The sequence below is a fragment of the Balaenoptera ricei genome, chromosome 9 (genome assembly GCF_028023285.1).
Source record: "Balaenoptera ricei isolate mBalRic1 chromosome 9, mBalRic1.hap2, whole genome shotgun sequence".
In the NCBI taxonomy this organism is placed as follows: domain Eukaryota; kingdom Metazoa; phylum Chordata; class Mammalia; order Artiodactyla; family Balaenopteridae; genus Balaenoptera; species Balaenoptera ricei.
Window position 1 is genome coordinate 73,981,658 of NC_082647.1, and position 21,388 is coordinate 74,003,045.

At 34.8% G+C, this 21,388-nt stretch overlaps 1 protein-coding gene across 1 annotated transcript; it reads right to left on the bottom strand.

Moving 5' to 3' along the window:
• Nucleotides 1-177: 177 nt before the first annotated feature.
• MACC1 (MET transcriptional regulator MACC1) lies at nucleotides 178-19,852 on the bottom strand. The gene is given in 6 exon segments (XM_059933970.1): nucleotides 178-392; nucleotides 13,063-13,251; nucleotides 16,232-17,359; nucleotides 17,361-17,832; nucleotides 17,834-18,263; nucleotides 19,738-19,852. Coding segments are annotated over 6 exon segments (2,547 nt in total). The 3' UTR covers nucleotides 178-179.
• Between the last annotated feature and the right edge of the window lie 1,536 nt (nucleotides 19,853-21,388).

The following is a 21,388-nucleotide window of genomic DNA, read 5'->3' on the forward strand; positions in this document are numbered from 1 at the left end:
TTGATTATAAAACCCATCCTTGGATTTTGTGTTAGGCTGTGCTTTCACCAGGAAAAAATATTTTTTCAAACATGAAAAAAAGTAATACTTTTCGGAGTTTCTTTCTCTTTCACACACACACACACCCCTTTATTTTCCTTTCTCCCCCTACTCCCTCCTCCAAAACATACCCTTCAATTCTATACTTCCTCAGAAATGGAGAATGCAGTTGCTCTCAAAACCTCTAAAGAATTTACTAGTATTAGAGCTCCAGTTAAGTCTCGCCATTGTTTGGTCACAGGGTTTTTCATTCTGTCCAAAGCTGATTGAAGGTCTTGTAACACATCTCTGTAACTGTTTCCATAGTGAGCACTCCAAGTATAGAGAAAATCACAGGCAGGTTTCCACATCATCTATAAAGAAAAAAAAATTAAACTGAAATAGTTTGGAAATAAATCAGAGAGGAAAATAGATGCTTTAAAAAAAGGTTTAAAAGCCTCTTAAAACTTAAAAAGAAAATGGAATACCAATTACATATATACTTATTTAATGGCACAGAAAACATGTTTTAATAACTATCACTCCTCTGTTATATTCCTGTGTTTCTAAACCTCAAGATTTAAAAAATAATGACCAGAGGTAGGGCTTTTTATTTTCTTGATTCATGATCTAAACATTGTTCATTGTCTTCATAGGAATACAAAATTCCTTGTGCAATTTTTTGATTGTAACAGATGTTATTGCGATAAACTTTTTGCTCTCTGACTTTTAAGGTTAAAATAATAACTCTTTTATTGTTATGTGTCTCTGGTGATCTTTACCATACCACATATAACAAGAAGGAACTATACAGTATATCTAATGATTTAAGTCATTTTATCTGAGCGAGTCTATAAACAAGGAAAAATGTAGCTTCATGATCAAGTCAAAAGGAAAGCAAAAATATAATTCTCTAATTAAAAATAATTTAATGATACATTTTAATGACCAAAAGAAAGATGGATATTCAATACTTATTATGCTTTCCCTAAGCACCTACCCATACCAATGACCTCATTGTTTCCATAGAAATAAATGTACGCCAAAGAGGAACCTCACATACAAGGGTGTATGTAACGGTAACCAAGGCAACCAGGCTCAGAGAGACTAGAGACAAAGGCCGACCAAATAAGACAAATTGTGGAATACACACACACACAGACACACACCCAGGTTAAAATACATTTTCTCTAGGAAAACAACAAAATGATCTCTGCACTTGTAATTGGAATATTTGGAATATAAACTTTGTTACTTGCTACTTATTTGGGTTCCCTAAACTAATTCATTTGTGATTTTATCACTTTCAAAGTGAAGGAACACAGATCGTTAGCTACATATTATACAGAGTTGCCCTCTTAAAACAGAGCCTCAATTAACAGTAATATCACATGATAAAGGGCCTTGGGATATAATCCTTCACCTTCCACTGATATCCCCATATACCCTACAATTGAAGTTAAAAGAATGAAAGACCTAAATAAGGAGTTCTGTTATGTTTCAATTCAATCTATATGAAAGGCTATGCATCAGGCTCAAAGGATAATTTGATGTTATTTATCCAATTAGCATTCCTGGGGAGCCATGAACACCCATATTTTCACCTCTCTAGACAATGCTCGAGTCTTCAAGGTATTGAATGGAAGATAATTATCAAAGTTAAACCCTATCTATGTGGTCATAATGCAGCAACAGAAATCATCCCATATTTCTGTATATAAGCTTTATACTCACCAAGCTGATTTATAAAGAACTGTGAATGAGGTGTTCTCTCATCTATTTTTCTAAATATTCACATTGAAACCAAACCTTCCAAAGAGTAAGTCCCACTAATACTCTGCAATGGAAGATGAGTTGAGGCATATTAATAGAGCCTTTTTGGCAGATTCAATCTTGCCTATCACTGCTAAGATGCAAAAAAGCACTAAATGAGTAGATTATTCTGTAGTGGGAATAATCCCGTGACCCACTGTAAAAGCTTTGAGACCTGTATTCTATGTTGCATTCATTTAAAATTCCCTGATGTTCAACTAGCTGTTACATTATTTTTCAACTTGTTATATATTGTTTAAAATAATAGTGTTTATAGCTAAAGTCTTCTAAGACTTTATTCTAAGCCCCTTACTGACTGAGTCTGATAAAAAGATGTATTTGAAGATATTTTATGATAAACAGCAACTGAGAGCATTTCAGTACCAAGATAATGGCACAGTATCACAGAAAACAGATGTCTCTTAAGAATTGCAAATGGGTAATTTACAGGTTGTGCACTACAGTGCAGATTCAAAGTACACACCTTCACTAACTTTCCTGGGTAGAAAAGCTCTGCATCACATATCTTGCTGCAGCACAGTGCATAGCTATGTATAGAAAAGGCCTGAGGCATACTCAGTCACGAAGCAGCCCCTTGCTGCTGTCAGAAGCAGGAAATACACCAAGGTGATATGGGAATTAGAAACTACAGATTCAGAAGTCGAATGATACATTTACCCACTTACTTAGGCAGAGGGCCACATAATCTCCTCAAGTTTGGCAATTTGTACTGATAGCAGAACAGTATGGTCAGGTCTTGCAATTCAGAGAAATGTGGAAAGATTGCTGAGTCCTGGACCCTAATTAGGACCTCTGAAAGTGTAAAAAAGACTTTCCAGGAGTCCTCTGTATTAGTCAGAAATACAAGGAGGCATATTGCCCTACACTCATTGGAGATCCCCTGGAGTCTAAACCATAAGCTACCTAGAAATAGGTACAGTGGCTTTGGGCTAAAACTACTATGGCAATGGTAAACTGCATGATTTATACTAAAATATGAGCACATTTTGCATCCCATTTTTGCTCCTCTTTGCAGCAAATTTAGCCTGAATATTCCTTCAGCGCAAAATTTGTTCTGCTATATATAACATCATTGGTGGCTCTCAATACAGATGACAGAGAAACACCACTGTAGTACACATACAGTGAAAATATTTGAAATACGTTGTTGTTCATTAATTAATTATTTCACTTGTTAAATCAAAATTACTGAGTTACTGCTATAAGGAATGTTGTTACAAAAAGGAATAAAACGTTGATATATAGCAGGGCTCTTGTTTTTAGAAACTTTAAAGCATGGAAGGGAGATAGATACTTGCACAAACACTGGCCCAGTGTATGAATAGACAGGGTTTGATAGTAAATAATGATTAAGAAAAACTCAAAAATTACTTGCACATTCTAATTCAGTGTAAGAAAAAAAAGGATAGTTCCATCAACTGAGAAGCACTATGGTGTAACAGAAAGAAAGATGAGTTTTGATTTCAGAATCCTGGGTTCACATCTGATTTCCATTGGGTATTGGATGGGTCAGAGTAAATTTATCAACTTATCTGAGCTTTGAATTTTTTAATCTATAAAATATGGATAATAATCTCCATGTCTGTGTCCAAAGTACCTCATGAAGTGTCTGGCATATTGTTTGCATTTAATGCTTTTCAATAGGATATGGTGGAAAGTGGATACTTTTTGGGTGAGGGAAAGATAAGCAGTCGGATTTTAGCCTTACTGAGTTTGAAGTAAAAAGGGGCTCTCTCTTATTTCCAATAAGAAATTGGAATAGAGAGATGATCTCCAGGGAGCAGGCAAGGGTTTAGCGTCCCTCGTGCTAAAATGATGGTGAAAAGCATGAGAGTAGAGGAAAATGCCAAGGAGGAAAAAAAAGGGATGAAAAATTTAACCTTTAATTAAGTCTACAGTTAGGGACCACAACTAAGAAAGAGAAGCAATAAAAGGATGGAGAGAAGCTGGTGTCAGAGTAATAGAAAATGAAGCAGACTGCTTCATGTTGCAAAAGTTAAGGGCTGATAGTATCCCCCAAAGGACATTCAGTGGTTTGCTGGAGCTGGCTCACACCAGCCTATTGTTCATATAGCCTCCCAATTCCATGTTCAGTGACATCACATTGTAAGATTAAAATCATCCATGTTGGGAGTTTTTACACCAAGGAAATGGGCAAAAGCTGTAAGTTAGGGCTTTTCCTCCCTTGAAGAACTTGTAAAACATCTACCAGCATGGCACTCACTGAGGACATCTCTTTTCTGTTACTTCTTCTGCTACCTCGAACATCAAGTGATGTGGAAACACGAAAGAGAACTGAGAAAATTCAGGATTTGGGCAATTGATAGGACTTTGGTAACCTTGGAGGAGGCAGTTTCAAGAGAGTGGTGGAAGGCAGACTGCAGGTATGAGCAGGTGCCAAGGAACTGGAAGCCACAGAACAAATGGGTCATGTCTGGAATTTGGAAGTTAAAGGAAGAGAGACAAAGCTAGAAGTAGAAGCAGTGGAAAATGAAAGTATGTTTAAAAGGAAAAAGTCTGTATAAAGTAATATTAATTGAAAGGAGAGTTTGGTTTGAATCCTAACTTAGCCAGATGGAGAATTTAGGGTTGTTGAGGACTAGAGAGGTAGCAAACGTAACATACTCAAGGAGAAAAGTTAACTTTCTTTAGACAGAAAATACATAAACACAGACAAACATTAAAATATTTATGGAGTTGGGGCATGTAACTAAGGGGTCAAGTATCAAGAAAAATAGAGAAGGAATGGGTTCAAAAGCGTATGTTGTAGTTATGCGCTTGATACACTGATGAAAAATATTAAGAACTATGTTTTCCCTCAATAAGCAAATCTCTGCCAGGCAGAGTAAATACAACTTTTTCTATACTGAGATTGCCTTAACAAAGCCTGATAGAAGTCCAGCTTTCATCAATGCAACAGTCTAATCAGTTGTTTGTCATCCTTTGCGGTATAGATATATGACATCTGGACTCAAGTTCTGAAATACTTACATTTTTCTTCAGCATTTTTTTATTTTCTAAGATCATTCTATTTTCGTACTCAGCAAGTGAACATATGTTATCACAGGCAAAGGCACAAAAGGTAACTTCCATACATTAATTAACTACAGACTTTATGAAATTATGTCCAAATATACATACACATTAAGGCCACCAAGGATTCTAAACTTTGTAATAAATTAAAGAGAAAATGAAATCGTTTTCTCCGGAAAAGTTTGAATGAGTAAAATAAACAATTTTCTTTCCGGAATGATCTAAGTTAAGTTCTCTAAAACTGGAAATGAGTTGTGGACTGCCAAGATCTCTTCCAGGTTTACGTTATTTTATACCTATTCAGTGGTCTAAAAATAGATCTTCCTCTCTTGCTCAGTGTTATGCTTTAATGGAAGATACGCAGAAACGCTGCACTAATGCTTTGACTAATCAAAAGGAAAGCATGCTCTTCAGGGTTTGTTTTTCTTGAATTACTCCTGATCACAAAACAACTTCCATCAGCCTTCTTATCTTTATCACAAATATTTGACACACAGGCATCATTCTTGCCCATTTACTCTTAGCTTTTTGATGTTAAGTTCATGGTGTTTATGGGTTCATCTTTGAATAAGAAGCATGAGGCTAATAAAAGCGGAGAGTTATTAATTTCTCATCTATGTGCTTTGATCTCTTTATATAAAGGGCAGCAGCGTCAGTAGGCATTTAATCTACCAAAGCTGAGCAGTTTCTAAGCTCCCAGAATTTGTGTAGTAGGAATATGTCTTTGGTTTATCTTCCAGATACTAGAGGACAAATAAGAAGGTAAAGGAGCAATGAAAAAGTAATAAGTGGGATGCCAAAAGAAATGAAATGGAATAGAGATTTAAAAAAAAAAAGTTTTCCAAATTTAGAGTGCTTGTTTCCAAAAGCCAATCAGACTCACTAGATAACGAAATGCAACATGAACAAAAGCAACTCAAATTTGAGCAAAGCATTCTATGTCTTTTTTTAGCTCATAAAATATGAATAGTATAAAGAATGCAAGTGGTTTTAACTACCTTTGGATAATTACATTTTGCCACATTAAAGGATTAATAATCCACCTAGTTTCCTCATAAAACTATTGGAGCAACGTTTTATTTTAAGTACAATTATCTGAAGAAGTATCAAGGCAAGTTTGTCTCATTAATGATTATTATATGCATTTTATCTTCAGTGCATCATTTACAATATCGAGGTGGGCCTTCCATCACCTGTAATTGGTAACTACATAAACATTATTGAAATGAGGTTGCCGTTATCTTTAGAAAAGAAGGGAGACTAACATATCTGGGGTCCTTATTTCCTTAGAAAGGAGACGGTACTTGAACTTGGTTAAAATTTGACCTAAGATTTTCTTGGAAAAGTCTCTTTGGGCACAGCCAGCTGTGTTTGCTCTAGAAATAACCACTCGAAACTTCAGGGGTTAAACATGAGCCACAGGAAGACAGAGGACCCATTCCTTACTACTGCATCAAAATAGTCTAACATCTTAGGAGAACCAGCTGGCTAAGCTATTCCAACCAATTCTTAATTAGGAAGAGAATACAGGTCACCTGGTTATAAATCCGAGGCCATCTCACTATTGTATTGCAACAAATTTATTTCAGTAGTAAACAGTTTTAATAAATGCTAATTTAAGTCTTATAATTAGCTGGGCTTTGGTTTTCTGAAATTTCCTATTGTTTGTGATCCTTAACAATAAACCTTAATAAAGAAAAATCTAAAATCGAATTCAAATATTAGTGTCTCTAAATACATTTTTAAATACCTTTGTAATATTTAACCTAATATGATTATTACTTCTGTTTGATTTTCAGTGTGGTAATCAGATATATAATGCAGAATTAAACCAAAGATCATAGGAATACAATGTGTTACCCCATGTATTACACTGTGATATCTTTTTTTCTTTATTCCATCATCTCAAAAAATGGAGTATGTTTTCGGAATTAAAGATTATAGCACAAAGCATTACAGTACTGTACAAAATAAACAATGATAATCTAAATATTATGTCACTGTGCCAGATCTTTAATATAAACAATGAAGATTTGACAAATTATTCTATACATTTTACCAATGGTAGATGAATTTCCATGTAATACTCTCCCCTTTTTTAAGAAATTATAAATATACTTCTTACTGTAAAAGAACAGCAAATCATAGATTTAAGTACTAAGGCTAGAACTGGGCCAGGCCCAGATACAGAACCAGACAATGCCACATCCCTGTAAGCAGAATCCAGGCATTGCAGTGTGAGTCGGAAAATCAGAAAACCATAAGACTTGAAGGACATTCCTTTTACCTTTTGCAAGAGATATTTTCCAAGGAAAATTAAATGTTGTTAAGCCAGTAAGAAAAAGCTGGTCAGCCAGGATTTTTTTTCTCGTTTTTTCCATGCATTACCATTCTGCCAGTTTCTCAGAAGAGAAGGCTTAAAATCACTGCTGACTTTCCCCTTCCCTACATTCTTTCTATAGTTACTCTCCACTATATTACTAAAAAATTAGTATGCTTTACTCCCTTTTCCAAAATCACTCAGTGTCACACAGTTGTCAAATTCACCTCTTCCTCTTAGACAAAATAAATAATAATAACATATATTTAGCTATTACAATGTGCAAAGCATTTTCCCAAATATTTCACATATATTATCTCACTTAATCCTCCAAACATCTGATGAATACGATAGTATTATTACTATCATTTTACAAAAAAAATGATTTTTTTACAAAAGAAAAAAAAGATTCCTAAAAAAAGTCAAATGACTTGTCCAAGGTCTTAGGGCTAATAGATGGTAGAGCTGGAACAGAAATCCAGACAAAGAATCTTAACCTCTGCTCTGGCAGTCATTCAAGACTCTCCAAAATACATATATCCAACCATGTCTCCCCACAATTAATAAGATGCACTCTCTCCTCAAGCCCACATATTCTCCTCAGTGGTCTCTAGAAGTCATTGTATCCAGAAGCACTGAAATCCCCTTCTAGTCCTCTCCAATTATTCAAATGTTACCCATCCTTCAGGACTAGGATGTGCCCTCTGACAGCTCCTGCCTCTTTGATCTTCTTTCATTTAGTTAACTCTGAAAGGATTTATCATCAGCAGAGCAAGAGAATAACTGTGTGTAAAACAAACCTGGATTTAAATCCTAGTTCTGTCACTTAACAACCATGTAATTCTGAATAGCTTACACAAATGCATTCACTCTCAGTTTGCATATCTGTAAAAAGAGGATGGTTCTAACGTCTTGCTTACAAACTTTGTTAAAGTAAATGAGATATTGCAAAGAAAATGATCATAATGATTAGATGACACACAGTAAATATGCAATAAATTGCAACAACTATTATCATTCTCATTATTAGTTATATTTACTTATTTCAGCATCTAATCATATACTTCTTTAAAATATAACAATTCAAATATTAACAGTTTATCCCAATTCCCATGCCAAATGAAACTTGGCTTTAGAGAAAAAAAATCATATTTTTCATTCTGTTTGTGTTTGTTGTAGCTCCTAGGGATGCTGAGAACTGATAATGCTGAGAACTGATAATCCCAGAAAACATGTTAATTGTATGGATTAATTTAATACTGAAAGCAAGGATACAGAGGCAAGATTCTAAAAAAGTAGGAAGAACTCCATATAGAATTTTTATTCACCTATAAAAGTACTAATAAAATTAGCTGTTTGAGGATTACCTACTCTCCCATTTTTAATCTAGACTTAGAATAAAGTGCTCTGAGCACTACAGCTGTCAGTTATAGAGAATGAGGAGGGAAAAGATTGTAGCTAGAAGATAGAACAGAGAATTAGATCCTCACTGATTAAGTACAGATGGCAAGAAGACATAAATATATCTTGCTGGTTACAGCTGTCTATAGGTGAGCGGTTTCTGAGATGAAAAAATATTACAATTAGGAATGTCCACTTCATTGGGCTTTCATAGGGAAGATGGCCCATTCTGATAAGTCAAATAAGAAATCAGCCTCGACAGGTTTATTGGAGCCCAGTGGGCATTGGTAGTAGGTAATTTAAAAGGGGAAGTGAAACTTTAGTGTCCTTAGTGAATAAATGTCCATATTGAATAAGAGCGAAAGAGCATAATCTTTATTGTTAGGCAGGGAACCAAGGTGAGAGAGTTGTTAGGGAAGTTATTATCATATATGGTAATAATCTCCAGAAGGTTAAGTAAAGAGTACCTAATTTAGGACTGTGAATATCTTGGTCCTGAAATCCCCAGCATTTCCACTTGTAAAATACAACTGTTTTTAAAATGGGTTATTTTTCTAATATTTTATTGGTATCTATTTTTTTAAAATTAAAGCTCAGAAAAATTCCAATGAATTTTTACTAACTTTCACAGGAAAATCTTGGCAAGAGTTAACCATCTTTGTATAAGCATAAATAGATTTTTTTCCCAAAAGAAATACTCTGAAAAACATGTTTTGCTTATAATCATATTCCAAGTTTTATAATTTTGCTTTCACGTAGGAATTACAATGCCATCAGAAAAGCTGAGTAACTTTTCTTAAAATTTTACTTAGGGAGACGGTTAATTTAAAAGCGTCTCAGAAGTCTCCAGAGAGAGGCTTTTTTTCATCTTAGAAAAGAATAAGGGAAAGTGGCGGGGGGTGGTGGTGGTGGTGGTGTGATGAATTGGGCGATTGGGATTGACATGTATACACTGATGTGTATAAAATTGATGACTAATAAGGACCTGCTGTATAAAAAAATAAATAAAATAAAATTCAAAAATTTTTTTAAAAAAAGAAAAGAATAAGAAGTGGTCAAAAGTACTGAAGAAAAATCTGACATACTACTAATAATCCATTCTTTAATTGGCTGAGGCTTGATGAAGATGTTGAGGCCAATTTTGATAGTATCCTAACATAGCTTGAAAAAAGAAAAAAGAAAAAGTGAAATGAGTTGCTTAAACTCCCCATCCTAACCGTAACTCCCAGCTCTGCCACTCAGCCACTATATTGGATTTGGACTGGATGGTCAGAGTATAATGGTTAAAGTGCAAGGACCCCAAAGTCAAGGTTTGTGCTCCAAACCTGGTTCCATGACTTCCTAGCTACGCATGGTTGAGCAAGTTACTTAGCCTCCCTACAGCTTAGATATCATGAGTATCTGCCCCACAAATTTTTGTTGAAAGGATTAAATAAGTTAATTTTTGAAATGTTACTGGAATAGTGCCTGGCACAGAGTAAGTGCCAGATAACTATTAGAAAAAATAAAAATAGAACAAAGGAAAAAGGGAGAAGTTGAAAAGCAAGGAAAGTGAGTGAAAAGAACCTGACTGTAGACATTGGCACACATAGGAGGAAATTCTCTAAATGTGTGCCCACTGAGGAAGTGAGATAAAGGAAATAAAAGCAGCATGGGAACCACAAGAACTTGTTATCTCCCTGCCCCAATTTCAATTCCCTCCCTCTGTACACCCTACCCAGAACTAATATAAGTGTGTTTTGAAATCAACTGCTTAACTTGTAAATTGATCATATTTAAGAATCATCTCCTTCCTAGGAGAAAAATACTGTACAACTATTTTTTTTTCAGAGAGATGGAAATCAGTATACATTTACCCTTTACTTTACATGGCCTAAAAGGTAAAGATTCTCATAGATTATTTGGAATAGCTTCAGGCCAATATGCCATGAATTATTTTCTAAACATTTAACAATATGCATCAAAGTGATGATTGTTAGCGTTAATCCCAATAAATTGAACAATAGCCCCTAGAAAGACACATAGGGGCTTTCCTTTCTGCTTCTGAGTGTTTATCAGCCTCAGGCGTAGACTTAGTCATTTGTGATTTGGGCTGTGCAAAAGTAAATAAAGGAAAAGTAGCATGTTTGTTGGCCTCCGTGAAGACTTGGGGGAGGACAAACTGTAAACAACCACAATCAGAGAGAAGTTGGATACTTAACAAAAAACTCTTTGATAAATAACACTTCGATAAACAACTCTAAATAAAACCTTTTTAAAAACAGAGCTTATTAAGAAAAGAATAAGTCCTGATTTCAATTAGACAACGTTTTTTAAAAGTTTTTTTTTAGAGCCATTTTAGGTTCACAGCAAAATTGAGAGGAAGGTATAGAGATTTCCCGTTTATGCCCTGCCCCCCACATGCACAGCCTCCCCATTATCAACATCCTTCACCACAGTGGTATATTTGGTACAACTGATGAATCTACACTAATATATCATAATCACTCAAAGTCCATAGTTTACTTTAGGGTTGACTCCCAGTGTTGTACGTTCTATGGGTTTAAACAAATATAACATGTTATGTATCCATCATTATGGTATCATATTGAGTATTTTCACTGCCCTAAAAATCCTCTGTGCTCTGCTTATTTATCCTTCCCTCCCAACCCCTGACAACTGCTGATCTTTTCACTGTCTCCATAGTTTTGACTTTTCCAGAAGGTCATATATTTGGACTCGTACAGTATATAGCCTTTTCAGATTGGGTTCTTTTGCTTAGTAATGTGCTCTTAAGGTTCCTCCATGTCTTTTCATGGCTTCATAGCTCATTTCTTTTTAGTGCTGAATAATATTCCATTGTCACACAATATTCCATTGTACCACAGTTTATTTATCCATTCACCTACTGAAGGACATCTTGGTTTCTTCCAGGTTTAGTAATTACGAATAAAGTTGCTATAAACATTCATGTGCAGGTTTTTGTGTGGACAAAAGTTTTTAATTCCTTTGGATAAATACCAAGGAGCATGACTGATGGATCATATACCAAGAGTATGTTTCATTTGCCAGAAACAGCCAAGGTGCTCCAAAGTGATTGTATATTCCCACCAGCGATGAGTGAGGGTTCCTGTTACTCCATATCCTCAACAGTATTTGGTGTGGTCAGTGTTCTGGATTTTGGCCACTCTAATAGGTATGTAGTGGTATCTCAATTACACAATTTTCTAGTCAGTTAACTAAAATATCAGAGTAGCATATCATGCACAGTACTGTTCCTTTTTTATTTCTTAAAGATTTCTCATTTTTAGCTCACTCAGTAAAAACTGATCTGTAGGTTGTAACGCCCTTCTTAGTATATAGAGATAAATGTAACCTATGCAGAGGAAATATGGCTTCAGCCTTTGGCTAGTTGTGGCTAAAGAATCTTGTTTAGAGAGTCAGGTTTCAGGAAACCAGAAGCCAGCCTGCTGAGACTTCCACTGTAGCTGCTAGAATTCAAATCAAGTCAAACTTGATTTGACTCTTGACCCTTCATGGAAAAGGTTGTCTTGTCCTGCACACCCAGCTGACATAGTTATTTCAAAGTAAGAAAATTTTCTCAAGAAATTAATACCCAGTTCTATGCTCAAAAAGGAAGTAGATAATACAGCTTTTGCCTCCTATCAAGTCATCATCTAACTAGAGAGATAATCTTTCCTTAACTGAAATATCTTGAAAATGTTTACACTCATGTGAGAGAAAGATACAGAACATTTTATATGCGCTCATCCCTGGAATATTTTTATTTAAGTCAATAAAAACTGACTCACATTTCTTTATGGTATTAAATAGAGAAAATATTTATCTAACTTACACCTAATAGTATACCTTTGTTTTAATATTAATAAAAAATTTGCATTTTAAATATTTACTTTGTTCTACATGCTGTCATTCTGTATTTGATGTCTATAGTTATTGTATGCAAAATTGTAAAGGAGATAATGCTCGTAGATATCTCTAGCTATCATTACCAATGAACCCCACACCACCTACTCTCTTAATGCTTTTTGTCACCAAACATTATTTACCACTAATGACTAAGTCTGTGCCTGAGGCTGATAAATACTAATTATTATGTCCTTTTTCCTTGTCATGACTGGGCTCCAACTCTTCCCTTCAAAGTTTATCTGTTCTCTGCCTCAAGTTATTATAGCCCTACATACTAACTGCCTATTTAATTTGGTCAATTTATTTGATAAAAGGCCATGGAGATATGCAATCCAATAGGAGAAACATCAGTATATCTTAAAGGTTCTTAATACCTTTAAAGAGTGATGTGTGTATATTTCAGATAATATCAATGGTTATAGGGGCAGTGACTTCAGCTAGTGGATCCTCTAGGACACTCAATCAATCCACGTATGCAGGGCACTCTTGACTGCATTTGATTTACCTGGTCTGCAGTTTTTTACTATTTGGACAAATAGAAATCTTACCTCTACAGCAACATCTCCAGCTTTTCCTTGGTGAGGAATTTCATATGCCTCCATTTGTTGCTTTGTGAGTCGTACTAACTTTTCAGCTAGTTTCCTCCAGCCTTTTCCAAGCCTGACAGCTGAAGTCAGAATAGCAGCCTCTTGGACGAGATGTGCTACTAACCCCTGGCAATCAATCTTCAGCAGAGCCTGCAGCAACAATTGCATGTCATAATTAAAAGCAACTAATTTGAGCTTTTTTCTATAAATTAAATTTGTCATTACATATTCTGGAAACTGGCATCCTTTTTCTCACCACACATATATTTGAATTTTCTAAAATTCAAAGAGTTGATTTACTTTTTAAGCAAATCCAACAAGCAAAGTACAGAGACCACAACTAGACCAGAATTAGGGGAGATTTAGGACTAACTCATTAACTAATTATAGGAGCTTGGGTAAACCACTGAACTAATATATTTCTTAATATCCTTAATTACAAAACGAAGAAGTTGAATTAGCCACTTCCAAAGATACCCTGAGGTTCTAGCAGTCAATAATTTATCAACCCAGGGATGATTATTTACTATACGAACAGTAATTACTTTCCTTACCAGAGGACTGGCTACAGGATTTCTATAGAGTGAGCACACAGTTGCTGGTAAACATTATTCTATTTTTTTTATCCAAATGTGATTTAAAACTTCCCAGAATCATGTGTATTGCATAAAAATGAAACACTCCGACAACCTTGAACAAAGCTATTAATATTTATGACTTAAAAAAAATTTACTCTCTCCCTTCACCACCAGTGTAGTTTTGCTAAATTTAAATCTCAAGGTATCAAATATAAAACACTGAGGTTTCAACAATGCACAGTGGAAAACCTTCAGACTCTTTCTTCCTTAATTAAGCATCTGAGCTTTGTCAGTCACCATGCATGTTTTAAAACAAGTCTATGAGTTTCTCTTTTTCCTTGAATATATTTTTAAAGTACGAGATTAGATTTATCTCTTTTCTGTTCAAATAAAAATGTTCGGGGGCTTCCCTGGTGGCGCAGTGGTTGAGAGCCTGCCTGCCAATGCCGGGGACGCGGGTTCGAGCCCTGGTCTGGGAGGATCCCACATGCCGCGGAGCGGCTGGGCCCGTGAGCCACAACTACTGAGCCTGTGCGTCTGGAGCCTGTGCTCCGCAACAGGAGAGGCCGTGACGGTGAGAGGCCCGCGCACCATGATGAGGAGTGGCCCCCACTTGCCGCAATTAGAGAAAGCCCTCGCATAGAAACGAAGACCCAACACAGCCATAAATAAATAAATTAAATTAAAAAAAAAAAATGTTCGGTAGCCCTTCATCATTTAACGGCACTTAAAAGCTTTATCATTATAAAACAATAAGTAAAAATGAATTACCAAGTAAGTACACTTACTATGCAAATAAAGTTTCAAGGGGTAGCCTCTATACAATATGCTTCATTGTCTTCTGGTCAGATAGCCAGGCCTTAGCTCTTTCCATTCAGAAATTCTGAAGCCTCCACTGAGGCACAGTATAAAATTTTAGGAACTACTCCCTTGAATGAGCTCTCCACCAGCACTGTCTAGTTAGTCACCAAAGCTACTCAATTATCATACACCAACATAGAGTAGGTGTAACCAGGTTTAAACTTTCAGATCGTTTGGCCAACATACCCTTTTTTGCCACTAAGAGAAGCAAGAAAGCAATTTTCAATTCAGACTTTCATGGCTCCATGCTGAACATGAGCTCTGAGAGGTAATGATCTATTGCAAAATGCATGTGCAGCTTCAACCAGGTAGATCAGCCAATGACTGTAAATGGCCTGGGTTAAGTGAGAATGCAGCACACCATCATAAAACCACCTATTTAACAATCAGATATTGGGCTTTAAAAATTCACCCCTCACAGTATCACTGTAGAAACATAAAAATAACAGAAGGAGAGGGATTGTTTTATATATATAGTTCTTTATTATATAAATTATTGTTAACATCACAGAATAAATTTCTCTCCAAAAATTTCTCTCCTCCTTTTGCACTTTGGTTAAAACTTTGCTCCTCTACATGAACCTGCCTCATCTACGTGAAGATCTACATCTCTTACAGAGCACCAGCTTTGCACAGTTATAGTGATATTTACTACACACCAACATACATACTCAAACAAATATTTTTACACACATGCATTGTTAATACCTTTGTTTCAGGAAGACATAGTGGTTTTACGTGTGGCTTTGGAACCAAAAAGGTTTCAAATCCCATCTCTGATACTAACCAACTGTCAGAACTTGGGCAAGTTGCCCAACCACCCAAGACTCGGTTTCCTCTATTTGAAGATGAAGATACTAACCAAACTTACCCCGTAGAGTGGTTAAAATGGTTAAATGAGAGAGCATGTATAGAATGTTGGGGACAGTGCCAAACACATAGAGAACCCTAGAGAAGTGGTATATATCATTATTATTATTTATACAGTCACATTTTAGCCATTTTTAGAAATAATGCTCTTGATTTTTTTTTTTTTACTTTTATAAAATATTGAATTTCTACATTTAAGGCAAAATAGTTCATCTTTTTTATAGATCTCTGCTGAGCCTTATACTGGGGTGAATGCTATGTTGGAAAAAAAAAAGAATCCTAAGAGTCCTATTAAAACATGAAGATTAAGAAGGGAATTAGCAATATAATTTTTGGATTGTGATGCATTGCATACAGAGAATGAATATTAAATTTCTAAAGTTAAAGACATTAGTGATATATCTAAAAAACACTAAAAAGTGAACCTATACCAATGGCCAAGTTAACTAGTTTTGTTTCAGTTTGCTCTTATTTACTTTCATGTAATTGGAGCTTCTCTGATATTTTAAGAGCTATCTAAATATTTGAAAAACGAAAAGAAGGGATCTCTTAACTGTTATGCTCTAGCACAAACAGAATCTTTAATCTTCCATTAAAGGATGATCCTTGGGGGCCCAGTTTCTGGGAAAATCACAATTGAATGTCAAATCTAAGAAACCAGTTATATGATCTTGTAGGCAAAGCTCTATATTTGCTGTAAAGTGACTTCAATTTACTTGAGACTGCTGAGAATTTTTTAACTACTCTCATATGTTTACTTATAAATATTGCCAAAAAAGTTCTCTATGGTAAATAAATTACTGTGATCAAGCAATACTCACCACAGTAAGTTCATAAAGAAATTTCCTGGTATTTCTATCTGCATGACAATCTTCCTTTAACTTATTTACAACATAAGAAACTTTTTCTGATGCTTTGTCTGCTTGTATTCGATCAAAATCTTCCAGTGCCAGATGTGAGTAACCTAGGACATCAGCTAAAACTTTCCAATCATAAACTTTTTCTGACACCAAGGTCAATACAACTGAGTAGATGTAAGTCAGTTTTTTAAGAGGCAGGGTAATTTGTTCAAGAAGATTCCTGGTTGTGAAGACATTCTCTGACATAGACGTTACTTGTTCCTTTGCAATCACCTTGACATTTTTGCAATGTAAAAGTCCAATCCTACCTCTCAGGACTCCCACATACCATTCTTTCACTTTGGACTGTCCAATGGCTTTTACTTTACCTTCTCCAAGAAGAGCTATTGTGTCCCCTTTGAAATATTCAAGTAAGTAGTCAATCTTGCTTTGTCTTAGGACTGTCTTCAGGGTTACCCCATAGTTGGCAAAGTTCAAATTTTTGTTTTGAAATGTAGGATATTTAACATGCACTGTTGGTAATAAAGGAGCAGACTTGATTTCCTTCTCCTTCTGCAAATCACCTGGCAGATTTGAGAGGCTTTTTAGGTTTGGGGCTGGATCAGGTGTAGTAATAAAGAACTGTGTAACTGGTCTACCATTGGGAGGCTCCACCTGAACACGGAAAACTAACAAGTGCATTTCTCTGGAGTCAACTAAAGAGAATAAAAATTGTTGATGAACTACTTGACCTGATTGCAACTGCTTTTGTTTAATTCCTTTCCCTTTTCCTTCTACCTTTACTTCAAAATTAGGATCACATGAAAAGAGAGAAATACTTAAATCTTGTGGCTTTTCAAGTAAGAAGGAATGCTTCCTCCAGAGCTGAAACACAACTGGAGATGTGTTGTGTTTCCCACCCTTCTTAATATCAGAGATTATAAGCCTTCCTGGCATATAACTATGTCCACAAACTGTGAAAATAACAGTGAAACTGGGATGGATATATTTGGGCCCATAAATTCCAACTGAGGTGGTTTTGTGGATATAATCCCAAATGGTGGCAGCTGGTGACTGAGTACCTTTAGTTTGTGCAGCAACCACTAGATAACATCGCTTGACTCAATTCTACTAGCTTGACTTGGATGGTGTCTTTATAAATGTAGCAATTGTTTAATACTTTGAAAGGGCCTTCTTTACCCAGGCTGTGAAAACACACCACTTCTGTCATGACTTGGCTGAAAGGATCCTCTTTCACTTCAGCTCCAATTTTCATCTCTAGCAAAATGGCTTCCATGGTGTTAAGGTTACCTAACATGATTTCCGACAGTGGGTTTACAGTGCATGAAAGATCATGGTTAAGCATCTGTGGAGGATCTAGAAAAGCCCTTAGAGATACCTCTTGGTATTCTCCCATAGCTACATGGCCTTGGGGCACATGAACAGTGATATCTGATTCAGGTAATTGTACTGACCCTCCCTGGTAGTTTAATTTGCAAACTATTGTAGTCTCTGCAACTTGTGTTTGGGCCCATCCAGGACTCTGATTAATTGTATTCAAATCTAGGCAGGAGCGGGCCAGGTTGTCTTAACCAAGCCATTTTATAAGCCTCTCAATCATTTTGAAGCCATTCTAAGTCTTGTTCTAAGATCTGGTCAGAGTTATGTATATTCTGATGGGCATGTGCTGTGTCATCTAAAATGTCCAAAAGTTCTGAAACGCTTTTAGATCTTTCAGATTTCCTTGAGGAAGACTGCCTAAGCAACTGATGCACGTCAAGTTCATCACCGGAGGAACCAAAAGAATTTCCAGTTTCTATTTCTCTAAAAAAAAGAAAAGGATCTTCCTTCAAGATGGAAATATTATCTCTCTTCTGGTTATTTCTTAGCTGAATTATGTCATCCAAAAATGGGTTAGATGCAGACAGTTCATTCCAGAATGGATTCGTAGCATTGGAAGCACAATTGCCATGAAGTGTGAAATCATCGGGCCAACTGAGAGGCAAACCTGGGTCTGGTTGTTATTTAAACAAAAACAAAGAAAAACAAAGATGAAGTGGCATTCTGAGATATAACCAAGATTAATTTTTATTATAGCTTAAAAATGCAAGAGTTTTTATTTGCTTTTTGATCTCCAGTCTAATAAATACTATAAAATTAAAGTTAAATTTGGTCAAATTTTCATGTTGTGAGGAAAGAGAAATTGTTTTACCAGATTATTTGAGCATTTGTAATGTTACTTTATCTTAAGACATTATGATTTATAAACAAATAAATGTTTAGCAATTTAGATAATAATCACTTAACACATCTTCTTGAAAGTGATCCAGACTACATACATTTATGCCTTGTTTTATATTTCATTTTCATGAAAGAATACCTCCGAACAAACAGAATAATTGGTCAATTATCCAGATTTTTCTAAACATTGAATGGTTGGTCTCATTACATCTAAATTATTCATTTAATGTTTTTCTTTTCTGATAATAGTCAATATGTAAAAAATATCAAATACGTCTGTGAACGGCTAAAATAATTTGTTAAAAAATAATATGCTGAACTAGACAATCATGCATTTCTTAGACTATTTTCTGATAACTTTGTATTGATAAATTTTAATAACATTGAATTTTTTCATGAAAAATGAACATTTCATGAAAATAAACATTGAAAAAATAGACCACCATTAGATTTACTACTTGAAGGAATTCACTGAGCTTTCTCAAGTTTAAAATGGCAAAGAACAGGCTTATTACCACTGCAAAATGGAAACACGTTACTTTGGAAAGTGGGTATTTTAAGGATCAGCAACACATTAAAATACTTATATATCAACTATAATGAATTTCTATATATCTCAAAAATCTTGAATTTTTTTATGTTTAGAGCAACTTATACTTGGTCATTTTGCAATAAATATTGATAATGATTCTGTGGACTTTGTAAAGCTGGTGCTGCTTTAGAGAAAATGAAAGCTAAAAAAGAAAAATGAGTTCAAGTAAGCTTTCAGACTTTTTTGTTTAGTATATATAGAACTATACATCGATTGAAATGAGCTTTAAGTGTCGTATATTAAAAATCAGAAGACGTGTTTTGAAAAATAAATGTTGCATTTCTTTTATTTTTACACTTTTCTTCAAACCCAGTTCCATCGAACTCTCTTAAAACTTACTTTTTCTCTGAGAATCTATTCAATTCTTTTTACTGTATTTATTAGCCCACTCCAACATACAGAGATCTCTTTAACCCCAAAATTCATTATATTTACTGCAATATACCACTCATTTAATAGTTTTTGTCTCCTCATAATATTTATTATATGTTGTTTGACTATTTTATTTTCCTCATCTTTTTAATGATAGTTTAAGTATTTCCATGATAAAGTTTAGATTTTACCATTCTTTTAATCTTCTGTAGCACTTTTCAGAGGTAGTTCTCCAATAATTAGTGGTGGTGGAAAAAATTACAATAATTATAAATTCTTGTACCTGTAATATTGCAATTTTTTGAGGATTTTTGGGCTTCCACGTCAAACAAATTTCCTTCAGACGTACTTCGTGAAATTCCTCCTGACCAAAAATGGGTTTTTTCACTGGTTAACATTATTCCACTTACTAGGTAAATATAATATATATGTGTACATATATGTATATATATATATATTTCTTGTAAGAATACATAAACAGGTTGGCATAGAAACCAAACTCAAAGTAATCCACATATTTAAATAGAAAACTGCATATAAAAACACTCTGCATAGGTCCTCTACTTCTGATAGGATGTTGGACTAGATATCCTGAAATAGGTATTATTACTCCATTGAAAAACCCTCAGATCCTGGATTAATACCAACAAGCAAACCTAGAAATACATTAGTGATCCTATAAAAAAAAGTAATAATGAAAATCCCAAGGATAACAAAAAGAATAGTAAGTTGAAACTTCAATAAATAGGCATTCCTTGTTTGGTGATTGGAAGTCTAAAAATCACAAAACTGGAAATTCTCCCCAAATCCTTCTGTACATTTAATGCAGTTCAAGAAAAATCACATATTATGTATATGTGTTTGTAACTTAGGCTTTTTAAAAATTATGTAGAAAAGCAAAGGGCTATTCAAGACAAACCAGAAAAAGAACACGATAGAAGTTATGTGTGCCGCCAGGTATCAGTATTTATTATAATTTGTGCTAAGCAAGACAATGTGGATTTGGAACAGAAATAGACTAAGGACACACAATACCCCTAGAAATAGACCCACCCTCACATGAAAACTGAATATATGGCAGAGGTAGCCAGGCAGAGCAGTGTGGAAATAGATTATTCAATAAACAGTGATGGTACAACTGGTCGTCCATGCTGAAAAAACTTACATTGATCATACACAGAAATCTGTTCTAAGAGATTTAAAGACTGAAAAACAAAACTTCAAAACTTAAAAAGAGAGTCTAAGGAATTATCTTTATGCTTTCCGGAAATAGAGAATTTCTTAAGCAAAGCACAAACACAAAATGCAAACCATAAAAAAAAAAGAGAAATCCTACATATCAAAGGACATTGTTTACAAAAAAGTAAAAACACAAGCCAAAAACTGGGAGAAGATACTTGCGCTACATATGACTGAAGAAGAAAAAAGGATTGGATCCTAAAATATATCGAAGACTCCTACAAATTAATAGGCAAAATAAAAACAACATTACAGAAAAATTTGAAGAGATCTGAATAAGCATTTCTTATAAAAAGTAAACACAAATGATCCCTAAGTATATTAAAATATGCTCAATTTATCAGTAATCAGGGAAATGCTAAATGATACCACATGAGATACAATTACCAACCATCAAATTTGCAAAAGTTTTAAAATCTGGCAACACTAATTATTGGCAAAGATGAGGAGCAAAGGGAACATTTATACACTCCTAGTGGAAGTGTCAGTAAGTACAACCACTTAGAAATCAATCTGGTATTATCTAGGAAAGGTGCTTACAGCCCAGTACCCAGCAATTTCAATTCCAGTTATTTGTTCTAGTAAAACCTTCCATATGTGCATCAGAAGATATATACAAGAATGTTCATTACATATTTTTTAAAAATGGGTATCAATCAAAATATCCTTTGCCATATGAATGGATAAATTGTGGT